At 39.9% G+C, this 23,810-nt stretch overlaps 1 protein-coding gene across 1 annotated transcript in view; it reads left to right on the top strand.

Moving 5' to 3' along the window:
* The window catches only part of glb1 (galactosidase beta 1), a 68,115-nt gene that overhangs the window by 16,682 nt on the left and 27,623 nt on the right, over positions 1 to 23,810 (top strand). The window contains exons 2-10 of the mRNA XM_003225760.4: positions 3,061 to 3,230; positions 5,537 to 5,687; positions 6,480 to 6,540; positions 8,576 to 8,670; positions 16,415 to 16,595; positions 17,350 to 17,408; positions 21,245 to 21,366; positions 21,447 to 21,487; positions 21,991 to 22,103. Coding sequence (XP_003225808.2) covers positions 3,061 to 3,230; positions 5,537 to 5,687; positions 6,480 to 6,540; positions 8,576 to 8,670; positions 16,415 to 16,595; positions 17,350 to 17,408; positions 21,245 to 21,366; positions 21,447 to 21,487; positions 21,991 to 22,103 — 993 coding nt within the window. The remainder of the gene's footprint in view (positions 1 to 3,060; positions 3,231 to 5,536; positions 5,688 to 6,479; positions 6,541 to 8,575; positions 8,671 to 16,414; positions 16,596 to 17,349; positions 17,409 to 21,244; positions 21,367 to 21,446; positions 21,488 to 21,990; positions 22,104 to 23,810) is intronic.

The raw sequence follows: 23,810 nt of genomic DNA on the forward strand, positions 1-23,810 counted from the left end.
ACCCTAGGGGCAGCCATCAAGAAGGCGAAATTTTGGATTGCAAAATTTTAGATAAAATATTCTCAACCTGTCTCAGATTTTCTACAAAGATTATTATGATAATATTTGATAAGAGCACATATCTTTTTATTTTGTGGGCTGATTTTTAAGTTATCATTTTGTAGTAATCATAGAATATAATGATAATAATAATAATAATAATAATAATAATAATAATAATAATAATAATAAAAAACAACTATTTGTATCCTGCTTCCATCTCCCCGAAGGAACTTGGGACAGCTCACAAATGTTGTAGTCCAGCCTCCATCTGAGCTTTCAGGTGAGCCTGAGGTTGGGCCTGTTCAGTCTGTGATTGTCCCTGCACCTGCCTTGTCAGAGGACTCTGGGTTTGGGCCTGAGATGCAGCCAGAGTTTGTTCCAGTGGATTCTAGGACCAGAGACATAATGGTTTCAAGCAGGCAGCTTGAACTGCATTCCTTACAGGAGTCAAGGTTGGATCTCCTGTTGCCAGATGGACATTCTAGTTTGGATTCTGGAAGTGATAAGGCAGATAGGGATAATGAACTTGACAGAAGGAAGGCAATAACTCAGCAGAGGAGAGAGTGTGTCAGAAGAAGTAAACGATTGCTGTTGAAATGAAATAATGAGCAGGCTGCTCACGGGAAGAGACCTTGAGTTTCCCTTAAGAAGGGCTGCTTTCTCTGAAAGAGTCAGAGGTGGTAACTCTGCTTATCCAAGAGAGGAAGATCTCTGCTTCGTACTCCTGTGAATTCCATATTATTTCCTGCAGCTTTGTATCTTGATTCGACTTCTAGCCTCGTTCTTGTTTCTGGGGATTCCTGTATATCCAGTTGAATGTTCCAGTAATTTTGCAGTTTGGATTTCTGCTCCAGCCAAGACCTTTGCCTTGTGTTCCAGTATTGACCCTGTACCTTGGACTAAATTTGGAGTTTTGTTCCTGTGTTCCAGTTTTGCTTACTGTGTTTCCAGTTTGACTCATGCCTTGGATTAATCCTTGATATCTTGTTTGGACTATTCTTGATACTTTTTTTCGGACTTACTTTGATATCCAGTTTGGACTATGTTCTTTGAGTGACTTTTATAGACTCGTGCTTCCAAGATTTTCAAGTACTTTGTTCTTGTGGATTCAAACCCGTTTTATTGACTTTGAACTTTGATTTGCTATTGCTTGCATATAATCTTCAATAAACAGCTTACTTGCTTATATTTTGGGGCTCCAGTGTGGTTTTGTGGTGCCTACACAGCCTAGGGGTGCAACAACAAAGTACTCAATAGTGCGATAACATATAGAACACAGTAGGTACATGAACATACAAAATAGAGTAATAACATTATACACAGATGTTTCAGGTACATCTATTGGTACTACCATAAGGCTGGTGTCAAGTTCGGATCGTATCTGAGCAACTTTGTCTGCAAAATGATGGGTGAACTCGTCACATTGAGTCGCTGAGTGAGTAGGAGTCTCCCCTTGCGAACCACGGTGAAGAAGTCCCCTGACCACTCAGAACAACTCAGCCTGTCTATTTATTGCAGACACAATATGGGCAACCGAGAAAGCCTTCTTGGCTGCCTTTATTGTTGCGGAGTAGGCCCTAAATGAGGCTCTAGCCTGTGTTTGGTTGGATTTGTCCCGAGTCTTCCACCAGAGGCACTCTAGTCTCCGCCTCTCTTGCTTCATCACCACTGAATCAGCTCTGCTAAGCGAGAGAAGATGTTCAGCAGCGATTGTGTCCACTGCCCTGGCTGCCTCCATATTCCAAAGGTTGACCAGGACTTCGACAGGATCATCTGCCGCCATGATACTCCCCAAGAGACATCAGGAATCCATCCGGATCCATAAGTCTCCTGGGGCAGACCATCTTAATAGGTCCCACACCTCTGCAGAGATTAGTCTAAACCTAATCTGGTGGAGGTCGGTGTTGTGACTCAGTCTGGTTCTAGGATTGACTTTGATGAGGAAAGACAGGTTCAGGCTTAGAATCAGCCTGAAAGGCCTACTGTTTGGGAAGAGGAGCAACAGAGGATGCAAGTTCAGCTTCCCACAGATAGGGCTGGACTGGATGACCCTGAACCCATGGAAGCCAGCCAGGTGCATACTGACATGGGAATGGCAGAAGGGAGGTTGGAAGATTCCCAGATGAATAATGAGCCACAGAAAAATAACGAGCAAGCTGACTTTGATAGCATGGGTTCTTTAGATAGGGCTGAGCTTTTGGAATTTATTTATTTATTTATTTATTTACATCACTTTTACCCCGCCTTTCTCTCCGAGGAGACTCAAAGCGGCTTACAGTAAATAGGCAAAAATTCAATGCCTAAAAACAATGTAAAAACAACAATTCATATAAAACAATCTACAAAACAACAGTTCATATAAAACAGGTACCATTACAAAATAAAATCACATTATATAAAATTTTAAGAATGTCCAAGATTAAGGGTTCGACGTAGTGCTAGGGTTGCAAACAGACAGGGGGAGGTGCAGGGACAGAGAAATGCTTTCATGTTTTGCAGAGATTGTTAAAAGGGATGCTTTGGGGAAAAGCAGTTGTCAAAGCAACTTTCTTGCTACGGGAGAAGCAGCTCCAGCATTCCTTGCTGTGCTTCAGATTACCCTGATGCCACGTATTCATGCCTCTTGGATTTTTGTCATCCTCTTCTTGGATATTGTTAATTCCTGGTAAGCTCTGGACATATACTTCAAGACTATATTTGTAACTGACTCTTGGTGCTTTACTTTGCTTTTTGAAGAACTTTCTTCCATCTATTTTTAATAAACTATAAAGACTTAAACCTGTTGTGGGGTTTGTGTGCTGTAGCAAGGTGAAATCAAGGCTGAGTTGCGACAGTTGGTCCATGACAATGAACCGAATGTAATTGGAAGGATGTGAACTATAAGTGGATAATAGAAACAGCAACAGCTCTCTTTCCCCCATAAGGTATCTCTGAACAAGGACCATGCCCTTGTCACAATAATACGCTCCTTTCATTTTTTGAAAGTTAATCTTCTCTCTGACTTCCTTATCTTTACAGATTACATCACAGAGAACTTTTGGAATTGATTATGGCCACAACTGTTTCCTCAAGGATGGGCAACCGTTCCGTTACATCTCAGGCAGCATCCATTATTCCCGTATTCCCCGGTACTATTGGAAAGACCGCCTCCTGAAAATGAAAATGGCCGGCCTTGATGCTATTCAAACGTAGGTGACTATGAACATTTTCAAAGCACAGCTTCATGGGGTGGGGCAGCCTCTGAAGATAAAAAACTATTTTGAGTTTTGATTGTAGTCATTGGCAAGGAACTTGAAGAAGGGCAGGGCAGCAGATTACTGGAGTCTATTCAAATGAGGTTTTTTTGTTTATTCCAGAAGAAGCTGATGCTATTTAAAATGAACAGATCTGTTCACTTAGCTCAGGGTTTATTGCTACTGTCTACATTGTCTGTGCCAAGTCAGGAGGAATAGAAGTAGGTGTATGTTTCCAAATCTAAATATAGGTGAATAATATCATCTTTCAAAAAAAGGTCCAAATGGAAAGATAACCTTGACACACCAGGATTATATAAAAATGGAATTCAGAACCTCATTCATATATATAGTAGTTTATACAAATTAAGAAAGTTTAAATTTGCTGGATCACTCTGCATAGATTTTATCCCTAGTGGTCATAGAAAAAGTCAATAGAGTTATGCAAAATATTCAATACACTGAATTTTGTTTGTGCTGGAGGATTTTCTACTTCATTGTGCCTACCATCTCCAGTAACCTTATATAATTATAAGTCATGGTAGGTAGGGTTCTTACATTCAGGATATGTAATGCGTTTCTAGACATAATGAGCTTTTGTTTACAGTGTCACATGTCAAGTATCTTAAAATATCACAGTGTGCCTACATCTGTTCTTCCAGAATGCATTTTGTGTCTGTGAAAGAACTGGTAATACACTTTTTAGTTAATTTTTATTTTGTTCATAGAGTTGCATCTCTAAGCTGGTGCATTTTTGTTAGTTAAAACTTCATAAACATGTAAACATTATTTTCACAGGCTGATCCTACACATTGATATCTAGACAGTTTTATCAGTTTCACATTGTTTCTCCCCTTCCAGTTGTGGTTATGGTTGGAAGGAATTGCGATTCTCTCTCAGAATCGCAGTTCAGAAGAGCAATTATGATGAAGGGAGATGTATTTTAATCTGATAGTGTTTTCGCAAGTGGCACTAACTTTGCCATTCTATTGCACCTCCTTGTGAATGTTATTAAAGTTGTTGTTCTCTTGTGTTGCATTCTGTTGCATCCAAAGAAAAAGGAGTGTGAATCTTCAAGGTGCACTTACACCAGTCAGTTTATTAAGAAGATCCAATATATCTCAAGTCAAGAGATTTCTCCTGAAGGGCAATGCAGAAAGGTTTCTTTCAAAGAACCAAACCATTCAACATGCAGTTGTTTTTCTATGATATTTTCGAAATGGTTTCAGCTACAGTGAATGCCAACTGGATCACTGCATTCATTTTCACTCTTTTGATGTTAAGTATGGTGGCATAATTTCAGCATACACAATTATGAAAATGAAAATTAATATAACGCAATTGATGAATCGCAAAGCAAAAGTACCATGTAGAGTTGCACAAAGAAACAGTGCAATGTTCTATATAAGCTATCTGCCAAATCGACACTGGGAAACAGTGTTTTGTATGAAAAAGAAATTCTCTGAATATTGCTTAATTTTCCTCACACAGAGAAAATAGCAAGTCACTTTTCCCATCCACAAACAGATAAAGAAAATACATGAATCACAGTCATTGGTACTTGCAACTATTTTTTGTGACTTTTTTATCATGTCAGAAGCAACTTGAGAACATACTGCAAGTTGCTTCTGGTGTGAGAGTGCCCAGGGGACGCCCAGATGTTTTAACTGGGAGGCTTCTCTCATGTCCCCACAAGCTAGAGCTGACAGACGGAAGCTCACCCCATCTCACGGATTTGAACCAGCAACTTTCAGGTCAGCGACCCAACCTTCAGGTCAGCAGTTCAGCCGGCACAAGGATTTAACCCATTTTGCCATTGCAGTTCTTTTGTGACTACAGTCACCCTTCCATATTCTCTGTGTTTAGGGACACAAGACAAATGAATAACTGCAAATAAATGAATGTTGTTTTTTATCTGAGGGAACACTTCTCTAGGAATTTCTAGGTCTTCTAGCTTGGCTCTGTGTCCAACCTTTGCTGTAAGCTGAACACAAAATTACATTGGAGAACTTAGTGATTCCTAGAGATCTTCTCTCCCTAGAAATCTGTAGGTCCACTAGCATAACTGGAGGAAGTTGGCCATAGAGTCACACTAGTGGACCTAGAAAGATGCCAAGAAAGAATATGTTTAATTAAATCTGTAAACAATCATATACACAAAAATCCACATGTCAAATGCATAGTGTATGCCTTTCAGGGTGTGGTGGTGGTTATTATTATTTTGTAAGAGGATAGCAGCAGTATTGTCTGTTTTTTTGCAGCTATGTGCCATGGAATTTTCATGAACCTGAGCGAGGAGTGTACAATTTCACAGGCGACCGAGATCTTGAATATTTCCTGCAGCTTGCTCAGGAGGTTGGCTTGTTGGTCATACTGCGAGCAGGACCATATATTTGTGCTGAATGGGACATGGTAAATAATTTCCAACTTGTTCAGTTTGACTTGCTTTTGTAATATGTAATATGTAATATGAATAACATATGACACTAAATGTGTCAAGGCAGGTAACTATTCTGTGTTTCTTCATGGACAAAAGAACTAAAACGAATACATAGGAAGGCAACAAATTACGTCTTAACCACCAGTAAACTTCAGATAGAAGCACCTTAAATTTTGCTGGTCTATCATTACTCGGCTGATTGTACCATAAAAGACTTGTCATGAAGTCTCCTAATTCAGTCTTGATTTCAGTTTTCTTGGCAGTCATACACTTGGAAATTGCTAAGAATTGGAAATGTACAGCTGATACCAATTTTTCTTCCTAGATAAAGAGAGTATGATTCATCATTCTTGTAATATAACTAACATATCAAATATAAGCATCAAAAGGAAAAAAATGGATAGAGATTAAATTGCTTCAATCTGCTATCCATTTATTATAAACACAATGCATGCGCGCCCACACACAAACATAGACTCAAGAAATATCATTATTTGAACTCCTGGCACAACATTGAAATAGTTGGATTAATCCTTTCTAACTATTTGAAAATAAAAAACGGACACACTGAAAGTATATTTTGATCTGCGGATACTAATTTGATATATAGATTTTGCAATTAAGTTGACCATTATGTGGTTAATTTATTTTTCAATTTTCATTTTTCTCTTCATAATAGTGTTCAACTTGAATTCATTTTATGCAAATATGATTATATATTTAATCAACTGGTATTTTAACATAGGTTCTCGCTTCCTTTTTAGGGGGGCTTACCTGCCTGGTTATTAGAAAAAGAATCTATTGTCCTTAGATCTTCTGATCCAGGTAAGAAGATCACATGGAATTATGTAGTAGTCAGTATTTGTTCCTAAGACCATATTGTGTAGAAGTAAAACATGAAGATAACAATAGAATTGGGTCAGCTGGGTGGTATTGATAGCTTTTGACTACTTTCAGGTAGTCAGAATTTTGTTAATAAATATAAACATCATAGTTCTCCCTGACCCATATAAATGTGTTCACCTGATTTGACTATTTGAATTAGGAATTAAAATAGGAAGTCAGTGTGATATAGAGACTAAGGATGTTGTGATGGGACTGAGGAAGCCATAGAATCATAGAATCATAGAATAGTAGAGTTGGAAGAGACCACATGGGCCATCTAGTCCAACCATAAAGTTCTATTAAGTAACTTTGGATCAGTGGCCACTAGAATCAAATGCCAGTGATACCAGTAGGGCAGTCAATCTGTTCTAGAGCAGGGCTTCTTATACTGTGATCCCAACTCCAAATGGGGTCCCCTTAGCTCAGTGTCAGGGTGTCAATTTTTCTTCTAAATGTCACCTTGTGGCTATTTTAGTCATTTACATGAATCTGTTGTGGAGTGTTTGCAGTGGAATCTGCAGAAGAGGTTTCAGCTGTGCTTCATAAAAAAGAAAATCAGCCTGTTTAGCTAGCCTTGCAAATGCTATCAATAAATGCTAGGTTTTTTCCCCATTTTATATACCTGAGGTCACAAACATTTCTCAGGCCAAAAGGAGTCCCAAGTGGAAGAAGCTGAAGAAGGCCTTCTCTAGGGTAGTGAATCTGCATTCACTTTAAAGGAGCTATCCTAAGTGCTGAACCCATTCCTAAAAGCATAAACAGAACCTTAGACTTCTGAGTAAAACCTGAAGCAGATTCTTCCCTCAGAGATATCAAAGCTAGATGCTGCATTGCCAGTTGCTCTCTATCCACCTAGGCTCTCCCTCTATAGGCTGGATAGCTATGAGGATAATTTTTTTTTCATGTCAGGAGTGACTTAAAAAGTGCAAGTTGCTTTCGGTGTGAGAGAATTGGCTGTCTGCAAGGACGTTGCCCAGGGGACGCCCAGATGTTTGATCTTTTACCATCCTGTGGGAGACTTTTCTCATGTACCCGCATGGGGAGCTAGAGCTGACAGAGCTGGATTCGAACCGCTGACCTTTCAGTCAGCAGGCCTGCTGGTCTAACCCATTGCGCCAATAATAACAATAATAACAATAATACACTTTATTTATATTCCGGAGGGACTCAGAGTGGATTACAAAAACACATATAAGGCAAACATTCAGTGCCTTTTGCACAATGACATACAATACACAGATACGGTAAAGGTCTTCCCCCTTTTTCATCTTTTGTGTCTGGAGGCGATGCTCAACTCCAGCCATGGGGAGGTGCTCTTGTCCCATTTTTCCATTCTGAGGAGCCTGTTATCGTAGAGATCTCCAATCATGCTGCTGGCATATTTTGCATATCTGCCAAGGCAATACCTATTGATCTCACATTGCATACTTTCAAATTGTTAGGTTGGCAGAAGCTAGGGCTGACAGTCAGGAGCTCGCTCCTCATGGCTTTGAACTGCCAACCCTCCGGTCAACAGATTTCCTGCAGCTAGTGATTTAACCCACTGTTCTACTGTGGCCCTATCATGTTGGGAGCATAACTATAGACACCAAGCATTTTGATTCCCTTGTAGAAAGGGCAGAATGTAATTAAATACATAAATAAATATGAAGACAATATAAAATGACAGGTGAAGCATTTCTCTGCTTTCCATTCCTAAATAGAAATCGGGAGCAAATGTTTAACTTGTCATTTTATTTCTTATATTTATATATATATTTTAAATTCAGTTTCCAGAATGAATTCCAAGAATATAGTAGAGGTTGGTTATGCTTATCTTATTCATAAATTATCTGAAGTTGAAGTGAGCAGAGCAATAAAATGGTCAAATTTGTGGATAATGCCAGATGTAATGCAAGAGAATGATGATACACATAGATTGAAAAGTTCCAGTGTGATATAAGATATACAAACATTCTTATTTATAATTCTGCAGATTATTTGACAGCAGTAGGAAGCTGGATGGGGATTTTCCTACCAAAGATGAAGCCTCACCTTTATCAGAATGGAGGTCCAATTATTATGGTGCAGGTAAAATGTTTAAGTGACAATGAGTACTGACAGTCTCAAGTTACAAACAAAAAACTGGAATGCTGTTTACAATTATTGACCAAGATTAACTATAATGTCCAAAGATTCTTCCATTTGGAAGGTTCACATGCTTTGGGGTATGTCTGTGATTTCTGCCAATGTTGGGATGTTTTCTTTGTTTCTTATTAAAAAATCTTTTAAAATGAATTTATTGTTGTTGTTGTTGTTGTTGTTGTTGTTGTTGTTGTTGTTGTTGTTGTTGTTATTATTATTATTATTTCCAAATGTACACATTATAACATAATTATTTATATACAAAGCCAGCTATCAACAGTAGTAATTTTATACTTTCCAATAACAGTAAAACACATGTGTCCCATTTGAAAGAAAACTTCCTGACCCTACACCAAGATAGCATCTTACAATAATTTGCCCTATCAAGCAATGTCTGCTTATATGTATGCAAATATTACAAAACGTATTCAAAAGTTTATTTTCTTATTTATTGTGTCAGAAGCAAATTTAAGGTAACAAAGTTTAAAAACTTGGCATTATACTAGATTTACTTTGACCAGAAGCTAGCCATGTGGAGTGCCTCTGGTGCTGCTGTGAGAAGGTCCCCCTTTGTGCATGTGGAGGGCTCAGGCTGCATTGTAGTAGAATCATAGAATCATAGAATCGTAGAGTTGGAAGAGACCTCATGGGCCATCCAGTCCAACCCCCTGCCAAGTAGCAGGAAATTGCGTTCAAAGCACCCCCGACAGATGGCCATCCAGCCTCTGCTTAAAAGCCTCCAAAGAAGGAGCCTCCACCACAGTCCGGAGGAGAGAGTTCCACTGCCGAACAGCTCTCACAGTCAGGAAGTTCTTCCTAATGTTCAGGTGGAATCTCCTTTCCTGTAGTTTGTAGCCATTGTTCCACGTCCTAGTCTGCAGGGCAGCAGAAAACAAGCTTGCTCCCTCCTCCCTATGACTTCCCTTCACGTATTTGTACATGGCTATCATGTCTCCTCTCAGCCTTCTCTTCTGCAGGCTAAACATGCCCAGTTCTTTAAGCCGCTTCTCATAGGGCTTGTTCTCCAGATCATTTTAGTCGCCCTCCTCTGGATGCTTTCCAGCTTCTCCCTTCAATTGAGGTGCCCAGAATTGGACACAGTATTCCAGGTGTGGTCTGACCAAGGCAGAATAGAGGGGGAGCACGACTTCCCTGGATCTAGATGCTATACCCCTATTTATGCAGGCCAGAATTCCATTGGTTTTTTTAGCAGCCGCATCACATTGTAGGCTCATGTTTAACTTGTTGTCCACAAGGATTCCAAGGTCTTTTTCACGTGTACTGCTGTTGAGCAAGGCGTCTCCCTTTCTGTATCTTTGCATTCCATTTTTTCTGCCGAAGTGAAGTATCTTGCATTTGTCCCTGTTGAACTTCATTTTGTTATTTTCGGCCCATCTCTCTAGTCTGTCAATATCATTTTGAATTCTGCTCCTGTCTTCTGGAGTGTTAGCTATCCCTCCCAATTTGGTGTCATTTGCAAACTTGATGATTGTGCCTTCTAACCCTTCGTCTAAGTCGTTAATAAAGATGTTGAACAGAACCGGGCCCAGGACAGAACCCTGCGGCACTCCACTTGTGACTTCTTTCCAAGATGAAGACGACGCATTGGTGAGCACCCTTTGGGTTTGTTTGCTTAGCCAATTACAGATCCACCTAACCGTAGTTTTGTCTAGCCCACATTTTACTAGTTTGTTTGCCAGAAGGTCGTGGGGGACTTTGTCAAAGGCCTTACTGAAATCCAGATACGCTACATCCACAGCATTCCCTGTATCAACCCAACTCGTAACTCTATTGAAAAAAGAGATCAGATTAGTCTGGCATGACTTGTTTTTGGTAAATCCGTGTTGACTATTAGCAATGACCGCCTTTGTTTCTAAGTGTTTGCAGACCACTTCCTTAATGATCTTTTCCAAAATCTTGCCTGGTATCGACGTGAGGCTGACCGGACGGTAATTGTTTGGGTCATCCTTTTTCCCCTTCTTGAAGATAGGGACCACATTCGCACTCCTCCAATCTGCTGGGACTTCTCCCGTTCTCCAAGAAATCTCGAAGATAATTGCCAGTGGTTCTGAAATAACTTCTGCTAGTTCCTTCAATACTCTTGGATGTAGCTGAACTGACCCTGGGGACTTGAATTCGTTACGAGCAGCCAGGTGTTCCTGGACAACTTGTTTCCCTATTTGGGGTTGGATTTTCCCCAATCCTTCGTACATTCCATGTTGCTGAGGTTGAAGATGGCTTTCTTTTTGTGAGAAGACCGAGACAAAGAAGGCATTAAGTAGTTCTGCCTTTTCCCTGTCCCTTGTCACCATCACCCCATCTTCTCCTTACAGAGTAGGTGGTCTGTGGTTTGCTCTTCTCCACACTCACATGTCATGGACTCCACTTTGTAGCCCCATTTCTTAAGATTGGCTCTGCATCTTGTGGTGCCAGAGTGCAGTGTGTTCAACGCTTTCCAAGTCACCGATTCTTCTGTGTGCCCAGGAGGGAGTTTCTCATCTGGCATCAGCCATGGATTGAGGTTCCAGGTTTTAACCTGCCACTTTTGGACTCTTGCTTGCTGAGGTGTTTCTACGAGTATCTCTGTAGATCTTAAAAAGCTGTTTCTTGATTTAAGGCATTGACATGCTGGCAGACATCCCCACAGGGGATGGACCGAAGATGTCATTGCCTTGATCTTTTCATTATTGCCTGCTACTTCCCGACAGATGTCAAGTGGTGCAATATCAGCTATTGCTAAATAGCATAATTTCTCTAGCGGTGTAGGGTGTAGACATCCTATGATAATGTGGCATGTCTCATTAAGGGTCACATCGACTGTTTAACGTGGTGAGATATATTCTACATTGGGCATGCATATTCAGCAGCAGAGTAGCAAAGTGCAAAGGCAGATGTCCTCACTGTATCTGGTTGTGATCCCCAGGCTGTATCAGTCAAAAGCAGGGGTCCCCAAACTAAGGCCCGGGGGTCATTTACCTGGCCCCCACCCTCATTTATAATATAATATTTTTATATCCGTTTTAATAATATAATATATTGTATATACATATGATATTGATAATATTATCATTTTATACAATATAATACTAATAATATTACCATATAATATTAATTATATGTTATATATTACATATAATATTATAGTATAGTGGTATAGTTCAATATAGTAATATATAATGCTAATATTGTCCTATGCTAATAATATAATATACTGTATGTACATACAGCTGCTCTGAGTTCCCTTCGGGGTGAGAAAGGTGGGATATAAATGTAGTAAATAAATGTAGTAAATAAATAAATAAATAATTTTGGACTTAAGCTCGCCCAAAGTCTGAAATGACTTGAAGACACACGACAACAACAATCCTAATTAACCTGACTATCTCATTGGCCAGAAGCAGGCCCACACTTCCTATTGAAATCCTGATAGGTTTATGTTGGTTAAAATTATTTTCATTTTTAAATATTGTATTGTTTTTTCATTGTTATTGTTGTTGTTTTGCACTACAAATAACATATGTGCAGTGTGCATAGGAATTTGTTCATTTTATTTCCCCCAAATGATAATTTGGCCCCTCAACAGTCTGAAGGATTGTGGACCGGCCCTCTGCTTTAAAAGTTTGAGGACCCCTGGTCAAAAGTGACCTAACTGTATATTTATCATAATCTTGATCTTCTTTCTAACCATATACCGTATATACTCGAGTATAAGCCGACCCAAATATAAGCCGAGGCACCTAATTTTATCACAAAAAACTGGGATAACTTATTGACTTGAGTATAAGCCGAGGGTGGGAAATGCAGCAGTTAAGGGTAAATTTCAAAATAAAAATAGATACCAATAAAATTTCATTAATCAAGGCATCAGTAGGTTAAATGTTTTTTAATATTTACCATATTTCAAAGAAAAACAATAAACTAGCTCTATAAGTGGAAAAGTAGGGGCAACAAAAACAATATGGTATCAATAATAACCTAATAATAATAATAATAATAATAATAATAATAACAACAACAACAACAACAACAACAACAACAACAACAACAACCCTACTGGGATCTGCGCGCATCATCCGAAAATACATCACACAGTCCTAGACACTTGGGAAGTGTTCGACTTGTGATTTTGTGAAACGAAATCCAGTATATCTATCTTGTTTGCTGTGTCATACAATAATAAAAATAATAATAATAAAAACTTCATTTGGATTCCACCCTATCTCCCCATGGGGACTCAGGCCAGCTTCCAACCTAGTAACAGGCAAACATTCAATGCTTATATAAACAGTGCAGAGCTAGATACAGATCTATAATTATAGATACTAATTTCACATATGCATTTCCCCCTGAAATGTTTGCAAATCCCTGTGTGTGTGTGTGTGCATTTCCCCTACAATATTTGCAAGCTATATATATATATATATATATATATATATATATATATATATATATATATTCATATCTATCTAGACATGTCTATATATATATTTGTGTGTTCATTTCCCCCCTGAAGGCGCAGGTCCGCAGCTTGGGGGTCCTCCTGGACTCAGCGCTGACACTTGATGCTCAGGTGTCGGCGGTGGCTGGGAGGGCCTTTGCACAATTAAAACTTGTGCGCCAGCTGTGACCGTACCTCGAGAAGTCGGATCTGACCATGGTGGTCCATGCCTTAGTTACCTCTAGACTGGATTATTGCAATGCGCTCTACGTGGGCTGCCCTTGAAGACGGCCTGGAAACTGCAATTAGTCCAGTGCTCAGCAGTCAGGCTTCTAACTGGAGCGAATTACAGGGCGCGTTCAACCCCCCTGTTCAAGGAGCTCAATTGGCTGCCGTTTATTTTCTGAGCCCAATTTAAGGTGCAGGTGATTACCTACAAAACCCTAAACGGTTTGGGACCCACCTACTTTCGTGACCCTATGAACCTGCATGGTCTCTACGCTCGTCGGGGGAGGCCCCCTCTCGCTCCCGCCACCCTCGCAATCGCGGTTGGTGGGGACGAGGGAGAGGGCCTTCTCCATCGTGCCCCCCCCCCAGCTCTGGAACTATCTCCCCAGGGAGATCAGGCAGGCCCCTACCCTCCTTACTTTTCGGAAAAGCCTGAAAACCTGGGTCTTCCAACAGGCCTTTGCTGACTGACTTCCATAGTAAATGACTGACCTGTTGCCTATTTTTTACTGCACTTTATTCCTTAGCCGGCTATAGGTTCCTTTGTTTATGCCTCCCCTAGCATTTTAATTGGGACAATAGTTTTGGTATTATCCCCCTCCCCGATTGTATCTGACACTACTGACACTCTCTTTGGCCCAGTTCCTTTTAGGAGCCAACCCAGAATTTTATCAAAGCATATCTATTTTATGTGACTTCATTAGTTTTATGATTTGTTTTATTGTTGATTGATTTGTGTTTTGTATTGCTTGTTTGACCTGGGTTTGGCCCCATGTAAGCCGCCCCGAGTCCCTTTGGGGAGATGGGGCGGGGTATAAAAATAAGATTATTATTATTATATTTCCAAGCCCTATAGATAGGTAGGTAAGAATATATTCATATCTATCCAGATATCTCTCTTTATATAGATATTTGCAGAGACTTGCAAACATATGAGGGTAAATTCATATATAAAAAGAATGTATATGTATGGCTACAGATACACAGGTACATGGATCTATATGTATAAAGGATTTGCAAAGACCTGTAAATATATGAGGGGAAATTCATATATAAAATTAATGTATATAGATAGATACACATATAAAGATACATAGAGATTGCAAAAGCTTGCGAAGGGTTAATGCCTATATATCTGTAGGAGAGTTTAACAAATATTTCAGGGGAAAATGCCTTAATAAGATTAATGAATATATATTTTTCTTCTTCCTGACTTGCAAGGGCATCTTTCTTTTCAAAACATTCCCTTGATTAAGAGCAAGGGAGGTTTTGCAAAAGTAAACACACTGATAAGGGAGGAGAAGAGAGAAATAGATCACATATTGCAAGCAATAGCCTGCAGGCTCCGTTGCCGGCCTTGACCTTGACCCGATTATAAGCCGGGGGGAGGCTTTTTCAGCTTATAAATAAGGGCTGAAAAACTCGACTTATCTTCGAGTATACTTCGAGAATCACTCAACACTACTATAGATCAGTTTTTAAATGTTCTAGCTATATATTGTGCAGAAGGCTTCCAATTATTTTGAAAACATTGTATTGTTTTATTTCAAAGAAGACAAGTTAGTTTATCAAATTCTGCAAAATTTAGTAGTTTGGTCAACCATTCATTTACAGATATAATTTTTCCAATGTCGCATAAACTAGTCGAGCAGCTGTTACAGCGTTTTGAAAGAAAACAATAATATCCTTGTTGATGATATCATTTACCAGTCCCGACAAAACTATTTCTGGCGAAAACAGTATATTTTGTTGTAAAACTATTTTGATCATTTCTTTAACAGCTGTTCAATATGTATGGGCTTTATGATAGGTCCATTACATGTGGAAAAAAGTCCCTTCTTTTCTCTTACATTTCCAACATTTATTATCCGTTATTTTATTTTTATTCATCTTGACATGTTTTCCTCAAGTGATTTGCCACCTGTGAAACATTTTATAAAAGTTTTCTTTCAAATCGTTTTGTTTTGTAAATTTAAGGCCCTCCACATTCCTTCCCATTCGTTCATATTTATTTCATGACCCACGTCTTCTGCCCAGTTGACCATTCAGACTTTTACTTGTTTTCTTTGGAGGACTTGCGTGTTTGTCTCCTGTCAATTTATGATGGCTCCATGAATTTCAGATGGTATTGTTAGAAACGGAATACTGAGAGGTGATTTGCTGTTGTCTTCCTCTAAGACAGGGGTGTCAGACCAATTTTCATCAAGGGCTATATCAGCCTTATGGTTGCCATCAAAGGGCCATTGAATCCATGAACGGCTCATCTGTGGATATAGAGGGCCAACTATAATATTTGTACATAATGGTTGACACTCTGGTTTTTATCCAGTTTCGGTCCCCAAATGTTATTGAACGACAACTCCCGTCACACCTTTGATGATCCACCATGCGAACGGGATAATGGGAATTGCAACCCAACAGCACATGTGGCTCTGAGGTTGAGGAAAGATCAAAGGACATTTTAAAGTCAGACATCATATACTCAAGCCTTTCTCTAAATCCAAACCCCACAATCCTGACTAAAACAGAACAGAATGCAGCCTTCCAGATGTTACTGTATCACAACTCCCAGCAGCTGTAGGCATGATGTCTAAGGATGAGGAATATCGGAGTTGTAGTCCAGCATCTGGAGGGCCACATAAAATGACATGGTAAGCCTTGAGACATTTGCTCCAAGGTGTAGCCTATAGCACCTGATAGCCTTTAGTGGTCTCCCATCCAAGTACTTAGCAGAGCTGAACCTGCTTAGCTTCCAGGATCAGACAGGATCTGGTGTTTTGGGCGTATTTAGACCTAGAAACCATATAGGAGTTATGGAATGATAAAAAGAAGAAATCAAATTTGAGGTATATAGTGTGAATACCAAGCTGACTGGAAATTTCTGAGCTGTAATATACAAAAATAACTTTTCCAAGCTCTAATACAACGAACAATCCAGTGGGTAATATCTCTGAAATCTGCTGTGGATAGCTCTTGGTAGTGGTCAGCTTTTTACATTTTTTATATGTTTTTTGCTTTTTGTAGGTTGAAAATGAATATGGAAGTTACTTTGCCTGTGACTTTGATTACCTTCGTTACCTGCAAAATCTTTTTCGGCAGTACCTTGGGGATGGAGTTGTTCTATTTACTACAGATGGTGCAAGCATGTTTTACCTGCGATGTGGAGCTCTTCAAGGTCTTTATTCAACTGTGGATTTTGGACCGGGTGAGTGATAGTCTTAAGGATATGTGCTTACTTCACAACAAGCTCCTTGGCAGAGTTTTGAGGAGTTACTTTTTAAACTCCAACTTCCAGAATTCCACAGGTAGCTGGAGGATTCTGGAAACTATATACTATTAACTCCTTATCTGCAGACTCGAAACCCACTGTTTCACTTACCCATGTGATAAAAAGTATCCCTCCCCTGGAAGTGTTTGTGGGTCTCTAAAGGTCCTCTAGTACTATTCTATTGAATGCTTTTGACCCAAGAAGACCACAGAATAGCACTAGGAGACCTAAAGAGGCCCACAGATAGGAGGTTTTTTTAGATTCTCTAGTGCTATTATATAATCTGTTTTCAGCTCAGGTATATAAAATATAGGGTGTACTATTATCCATGGTTTTTTAGATGGCTTGTAATATGTCCCCCACAGATACGAGGGCTGTACTGTACTCCAAAAATATATATTTTCCAGATGTGTTACTTGAAAAATATAGGAAGATTTATTTCCAAATAAAGATCAGATCACAATTTTTCAGAAGATGCCTTATCATACTTGACTGCCAAACCCTTACACGTTTTGAATCTGGGTGCAGTACGTATAAAATGGCAGAGATCATGCATAGCTCTGCTGAGGCTCAATAGTTATTATCCATTTAAGCAGAGTCTGTTTCTGTCTCTCCTACAATAATATTCCCTTAAAAGTAAAAGAGATACAGTATTGCAGGAATCAGATTTTACCCTTTCTTTTATTTACAGGTAGAAATGTGACAGCGGCATTTTCAACACAGAGACACACTGAGCCTAAAGGCCCCTTGGTATGATTCCCTCTGCCCGTATGTTAATGTGTATTGCTGAATGTGTGTATGCAACAGGTCAAAAATGGTGATAGTAAACCTGACACTAGGTGTAAATTTAGCCTTGGTTTGAGGGTCTAGCAAGGCATATGATTGGCATAACAAGATTACAGTGTCTTAGTATTGTTTGGACACCTCAAATGAGCATGTTATATTGCTGACAAGATAAAGAGCAATAAAAACAATAAAGTATAGGAGCTTACGTCGGTCAGGAAAGCTTGATGAGGGTAGGAAAAAATGTCTTTTCTGAAAAAAACTTGCTTCTACTGAACAAAACATTCTTGATAATTATGCTGTCTTCATGGTAAGTCACTTTTTCTGTCCAAATGCTGGATAAGGTAATGGTAGACTACCCTGACGTTAAGTCTAGTCGTGTCCAACTCTGGGGAGTGGTGCTCATCTCCATTTCTAAGCTGAAGAGCCGGTGTTGTCCGTAGACACCTCCAAAGTAATATGGCTGGCATGACTGCATGGAGTGCCATTACCTTCCCGCCAGAGCAGTACCTATTGATCTACTCACATTTGCATGTTTTTTAAGTGCTAGGTTAGCAGTAGCTGGGGCTAACAGTGGGAGCTCACCCCAGGATTCAAACCGCCAACCTTTCGGTCAGCAAATTTGGCAGCTCAGCGGTTTAACTCGTTATGCCACTGGGAGCTCCAAATGCTGGATAATAGTTCCAAATTTCTTAAGTTTATCTTTGTTGTACAAAGAGGTGGAATCTTACTAAGATGAAAACAGTGAGCACAATATCAAGTATCAAAGTCCACCTTGGTGAAATCCATTTCCATAACAGCCTGGCAACGGCACTCCTTGATATACAAAGGGCATCTTGACATTCACGTTCTGAGATTATTCTGCTCAACCTCAGAAATACATGTTAGAGCAAGCATAGCAAGGAGGTACAATGACTGGAGCCTTGAAGTCAACAACAAGCAGTGAGAAGAATCTGAATAAAACCTTACGGCAAAGGCATCTCATGCTCTTCTCCCTCTAATTATCCCTAAAAATATTTGTTATTGGATACTAGCTGATATAAAAAGATGTATGGAAATGTCCAAAGCACCATTGTACTTGCATGTGGATTAACTTACTGATTTGGCTATGTGTTTAGTTAGAGGACTCTCAGTGTATCTTCAGTTTGTGTATTTTATCCCCACCAGTTCTTACCAATTAAAAGGGCTTTCTTGTTGATTCACCCATATTTCCAAAACTTCCCCGTGGGAATACACTTGTTCTAGGGTTCTCAAATGCAAATGTAGTGTGTTGAAAGTGTTTCAGATCCTTGTTCAGTAATGAAGCTGACTTTGTGAGTCTGATGTCAGCACAAATTTCTGCCTAACCTGTGTCACAGAGGAAGTGGTTGGGAACATAAATAGAGACATGGACTGAAGCTAATTTCAAAGTTTCTGCTATTTACTATAATACCAAGGTCCACCATCTAGACTAGAGTCAAGTACATAAGAATAGCTGTGAGTAGCGCCAGACCCAAATACAAAATTGTGGCTCAGGTTGAGAGCCAAATAATGTTTTTATTCATCTAATTATTTATACACTGTTAGCCTGCATATACAAGTAGAAATATACTTTCAAAGTACAATAGATCAGTTTCTCACAATGTCAGTATTATGTGGGCGGGCAGGAGAGAAAAAAACACCTTTTGTTCCCCTGTTGTTAAATAATTAGGAAACTTTTCCTACTCCATTGCTAACTATTCAATAATCAGTAGTTCTCAAATGATCTTATCCCTTCTTATTACCGCTGTTGTAGGACAGAAGGGGGTGTAATGTATGTCCATCGGAGACATTGGACTGAAGCTCCCATCAACACTATACACACACACATACACAAATTTTATTTCTACCCCACCACCATCTCCCTGAAGGGACTCGGGACAGCCAACAAAATACAACGAAGTGGCACATATAGATAATACATAAATATGAAACGATAAAAACGACAGAATTACAACCACACACATACATAATTACAATGTAAAACATTATAATTCATAAAATGCAGTCATAGCTGCAGATAAAAACAAGCAAACTAGCAAGAATAATTTCAGAGTTATAATCCAACAGCATTTGGAGGACCACCAGGTTCTCAACATTGTTTTAGCAGGAACTGGATAAAGATGTATGATGGATAAATGTGAGCCAATCTTTGGAAGGTGTAGGGAGGGCCTCTCTCACTTAATATATGAACAAGCTTTCTTAACTCATATAAAGTGAACAGGATTTCTTAAGCCCTTTTAATTACTGGATTAACAAATATAAGAGTCTTTGCTACCCACAGATGGCACTGCAGCATATGTGGGCACCACCGACTCATGACAGCCAGCACTGAAATACATGGCTATGGTCGTTGAAGAAACACAAATTAAGTTTAATTAACTTTTTCTGTACTTCCAATTACATCTTCATCGGCAGATGGTACGTCATGCCTTGTTGGAGTTAAGAAAATGGATCTAGCAAACATAGAGAATATGTAGCCTTCTGAGTCATGAAAAAACTTTCCGCCTCCATTGTGATCAATGTATCATTTGTATTTCCAAAGCCTTCATAGGGTTTCCCCCCATTCTGCTGGTAGCACATTGAGTTTGAGACGTTGTGACTAAAATAAGATTTTTTGGGCATAGGAGGCCCAACCATTGCACAGAATGGAGCAGGTGTTTTCAGGAGGCAAATCCCAGTTGTAACTTCAAAGCTCTTGACCATTGCCCTTCTCTTGATGAACAGAGATGTGTGTCACCGAGTCTGTTCTGCACCCTATAAACAAACAGTTGCTGATTGGGAATAGGATAGAATCTTATCTCCTTGATTGTTAATCCAGTTGGCTTTTATACGAGGGTTGAATGAAAAGTAATGCCTCCACCTTCATAACCTCTCAACAGATGGCAGTACTGGTATGCGGCAGGTACTGGCTTGTTCAGTAGACTCTCCTCTGCAGTTCCATTTGGTGGGAAGCCTTAGCTTGTGTTGTTAAAGTGTGAAATATGGAACCCTGCACAGACGGTTGGTCAATGCGACTTAAGCAACATGCAGTCATTGAATTATTGACAGCTGAAAGTATCACCCAAAAAAGGAGATTCATCAGAGAATGCAAACTGTTTATGGTGATTGTATTGATGTGAGTACTGTGCGTCATTGGGCGAGTAAGTTTAAAGATGTTGAGGTGGAAACATCTGACTTGCGTGAGAAACAAAGAGTTGGACGTCCTGTGACAGCAACCACTGAGTTTCACAAGCAAAAGGTTGACAGATTGATTCAGGTATCATGATCGTCGTATCACTCAGTGAGAAATTTCAATCATAATCTGCATTTCACAAGAACGTGTGGGTCACATTATTGCTTTGCTTGGCTATCGGAAGATCTGTGCACGATGGGTACAGTGAAACTCTGGTTGCGGAAACAGAGTGCCGACTTCTTCCGTGACGGCTTCAGAAAACTTCTTCATCGTTGGCAGAAATGTATCCAATTATCTGGTGATTATGTGGAAAAGTGAATAGCTGTAGTTAAAGAGCACATTCTGAGGATTATTTCTGCATTCAATTTATTAAAATATTCCCATCCAAACCCAAGTAACAAAGGTGGAGGCATTACTTTTCATTCAACCCTTGTATATAGAAGGGAGAGGAATGTCACTTTGTCTTTTGCCTCAAGCAGCAAAATGTCTTTGGTGGCTTTGCTTGTGAGGCTGAGATAAAAACTAGAAATTGGGTCTAATAGTTAAATCAGCAGAGACAGTGAACTTCCACATATATTGAGAAGCTTCTCTCCGTTGTTGTTGTTTTCAGGTCAATTCAGAGTTCTACACTGGCTGGCTGGATCATTGGGGTCATCGTCATATCACTGTGCCAGCGTCAATTGTAGCTAAAAGTCTTAGCGAGATCCTGGCGAGTGGTGCTAATGTGAACATGTAAGTTAATCAGGATCAGTTTAAATGAGACCATTTGGCGCAGTGTCCGTGAGTGTTTATGTTGTTCTCTGTCTTTTCAGGTACATGTTCATAGGAGGGACTAATTTTGGCTATTGGAATGGTAAGTGGCGTTGTGTGCTTGTGTTTAACTGGGCATCACTTAATCAAGTCATTTTAATATTGGGATTGTTTCTGTTTGAAAGAAGAGGAAAAGAGGGGACGAGAATAATGATATTGAAAGTACAAAAAAGATGCTTGTTCTTTCTTTGAAACAAAGGTATAAGGCAACATTTATTTATTTATTATTCAAACTTATATGCCACCACTCCCCTAGGACTTGTATAAACCCTTTTAAAATTAATCTCTTTGTGTATTCAAAATGGAGATAAAACAGGTGAAAGGTAGTATGAGGCCCTTTCTACACTGCAATATAATCCAGATTATCAAAACAGATAATCCACATTATCTGCTTTGAACTGCTTTGAACTGCTTTGAACTGAGTTATATGAGTCTGCACTGCCATATAATCCAGTTCAAAGCAGATAATCTGAATGTTATGTGGCAGTGTAGAAGGGGCCTGAGAGGAACAATCAGCTGCTTAGTCTATTCTTTTCTTCCTTGCAGGAGCAAACATGCCTTATATGGCACAGCCTACCAGCTATGATTATGATGCTCCACTGAGTGAAGCAGGAGACCTTACAGAGAAATATTTTGCCATCAGGGAAGTAATTGGTATGGTGAGTTTCTTCTAAAGCTTCACTGATGCATCTCGTCCAGCATTAGTCTCCACTTTCAATTTGTTATAACCAGAGAACTGCTGTTGTAGGATTCCTCTGAGTCTCTAAAAACATGATTGAGTTGAACAAGATTAATAAGATTTGGTTTTGGAAGTACCAAGTTAAATACAGTGGCATTGTGATCTACAATTAACATTGTATGATTGTGTGCAAAACAGCAGAAATCTGTTCTGTTTTGGTTTCAGATTTTGAGTGCTCCATCTTCTGTTTTCGGGAAGATTCAAAATGAAAACAAAATGGATTTCTGCTGTTTCACACACCTAGAATCATAGAATCATAGAATAGTAGAGTTGGAAGAGACCTCATGGGCCATCCAGTCCAACCCCCTGCCAAGGAGCAGGAAATCGCTTTCAAAGCACCCCCGACAGATAGCCATCCAGCCTCTGTTTAAAAGCCTCCAAAGAAGGAGCCTCCACCACAGTCCGGGGGGAGAGAGTTCCACTGCCGAACAGCTCTCACAGAGAGGTAACCAGAGCGTGGACCACCACGGTCAAGTCAGACTTCTCGAGGTACTGTCGCAGTTGGCGCACTAGCTTTAGCTGTGCAAAGGCCCTCCTGGCCACCGCCGACACCTGAGCATCAAGTGACAGCGATGAGTCCAGGAGGACCCCCAAGCTGCGGGCCTGCGCTTTCAGGGGGAGTGCGAACCCATCAAGCACAGGTAGCCACCCTTCTCCAATCGGCCTTATGACTGACCTGGAGGACCTCTGTTTTGTCAGGACTGAGCTTCAGCTTGTTGGCCCTCATCCAACCTCTGAGGTCTTCCGAGGAGGCCCTTCTCTCACTTCCGCCCTCCTCACAACTGCATTTGGTGGGGACGAGAGAGAGGGCCTTCTCGGCTGTGGCCCCCGACTCTGGAACTCCCTCCCCAGGGAGATTAGGTTGGCTCCCTCTCTACCTTCCTTCAGGAAACAACTGAAGATTTGGATGTTTCGGCAGGCCTTTGGAGATACAGTCATTACTTAATCAGCCCCAGAGAGTTTTTAATTATCCAGTATTTATTATGATTTTACCATTTATGTGTTTTAAATGAAATTTTTTATCCTGTATTTTTGTTTTAATTGATATATTGTATTACTGTTTTATCTTTTTATAGTGTGATTTGTATTATGTTGCCTATATTTTGTCCTATGTTGTTTGGGCCTCTGCCCCATGTAAGCCGCCCTGAGTCCCCACGGGGAGATGGTGGCGGGGTATAAATAAAGTTTTATTATTATTATTTTATTATGACACAGCAAACAAGATAGATATGCTGGATTTCATATCACAAAATCACAAGTTGAACACTTCCCAAGTGTCTAGGACTGTGTGATGTATTTTCTGATGATGCGCGCAGATCCCAGCAGGGTGGCCTTTTGCAGCTGGCAGATCGTAATTTTGTCAATGTCTATTGTTTCCAAATGCCGGCTGAGATCTTTTGGCACGGCACCCAATGTGCCCATCACCACCGGGACCACCTGCACTGGTTTCTGCCAGAGTCTTTGAAGTTCAATCTTGAGGTCCTGATAGCGGCTGAGTTTTTCCTGTTGTTTTTCGTCAATGCGACTGTCACCTGGGATGGCGACATCAATGATCCAAACCTTTTTCTTTTCCACAACTGTGATGTCTGGTGTGTTGTGTTCCAGAACTTTGTCAGTCTGGATTCGG

This window comes from Anolis carolinensis, chromosome 6 (genome assembly GCF_035594765.1).
Source record: "Anolis carolinensis isolate JA03-04 chromosome 6, rAnoCar3.1.pri, whole genome shotgun sequence".
Taxonomy (NCBI): Eukaryota; Metazoa; Chordata; class Lepidosauria; order Squamata; family Dactyloidae; genus Anolis; species Anolis carolinensis.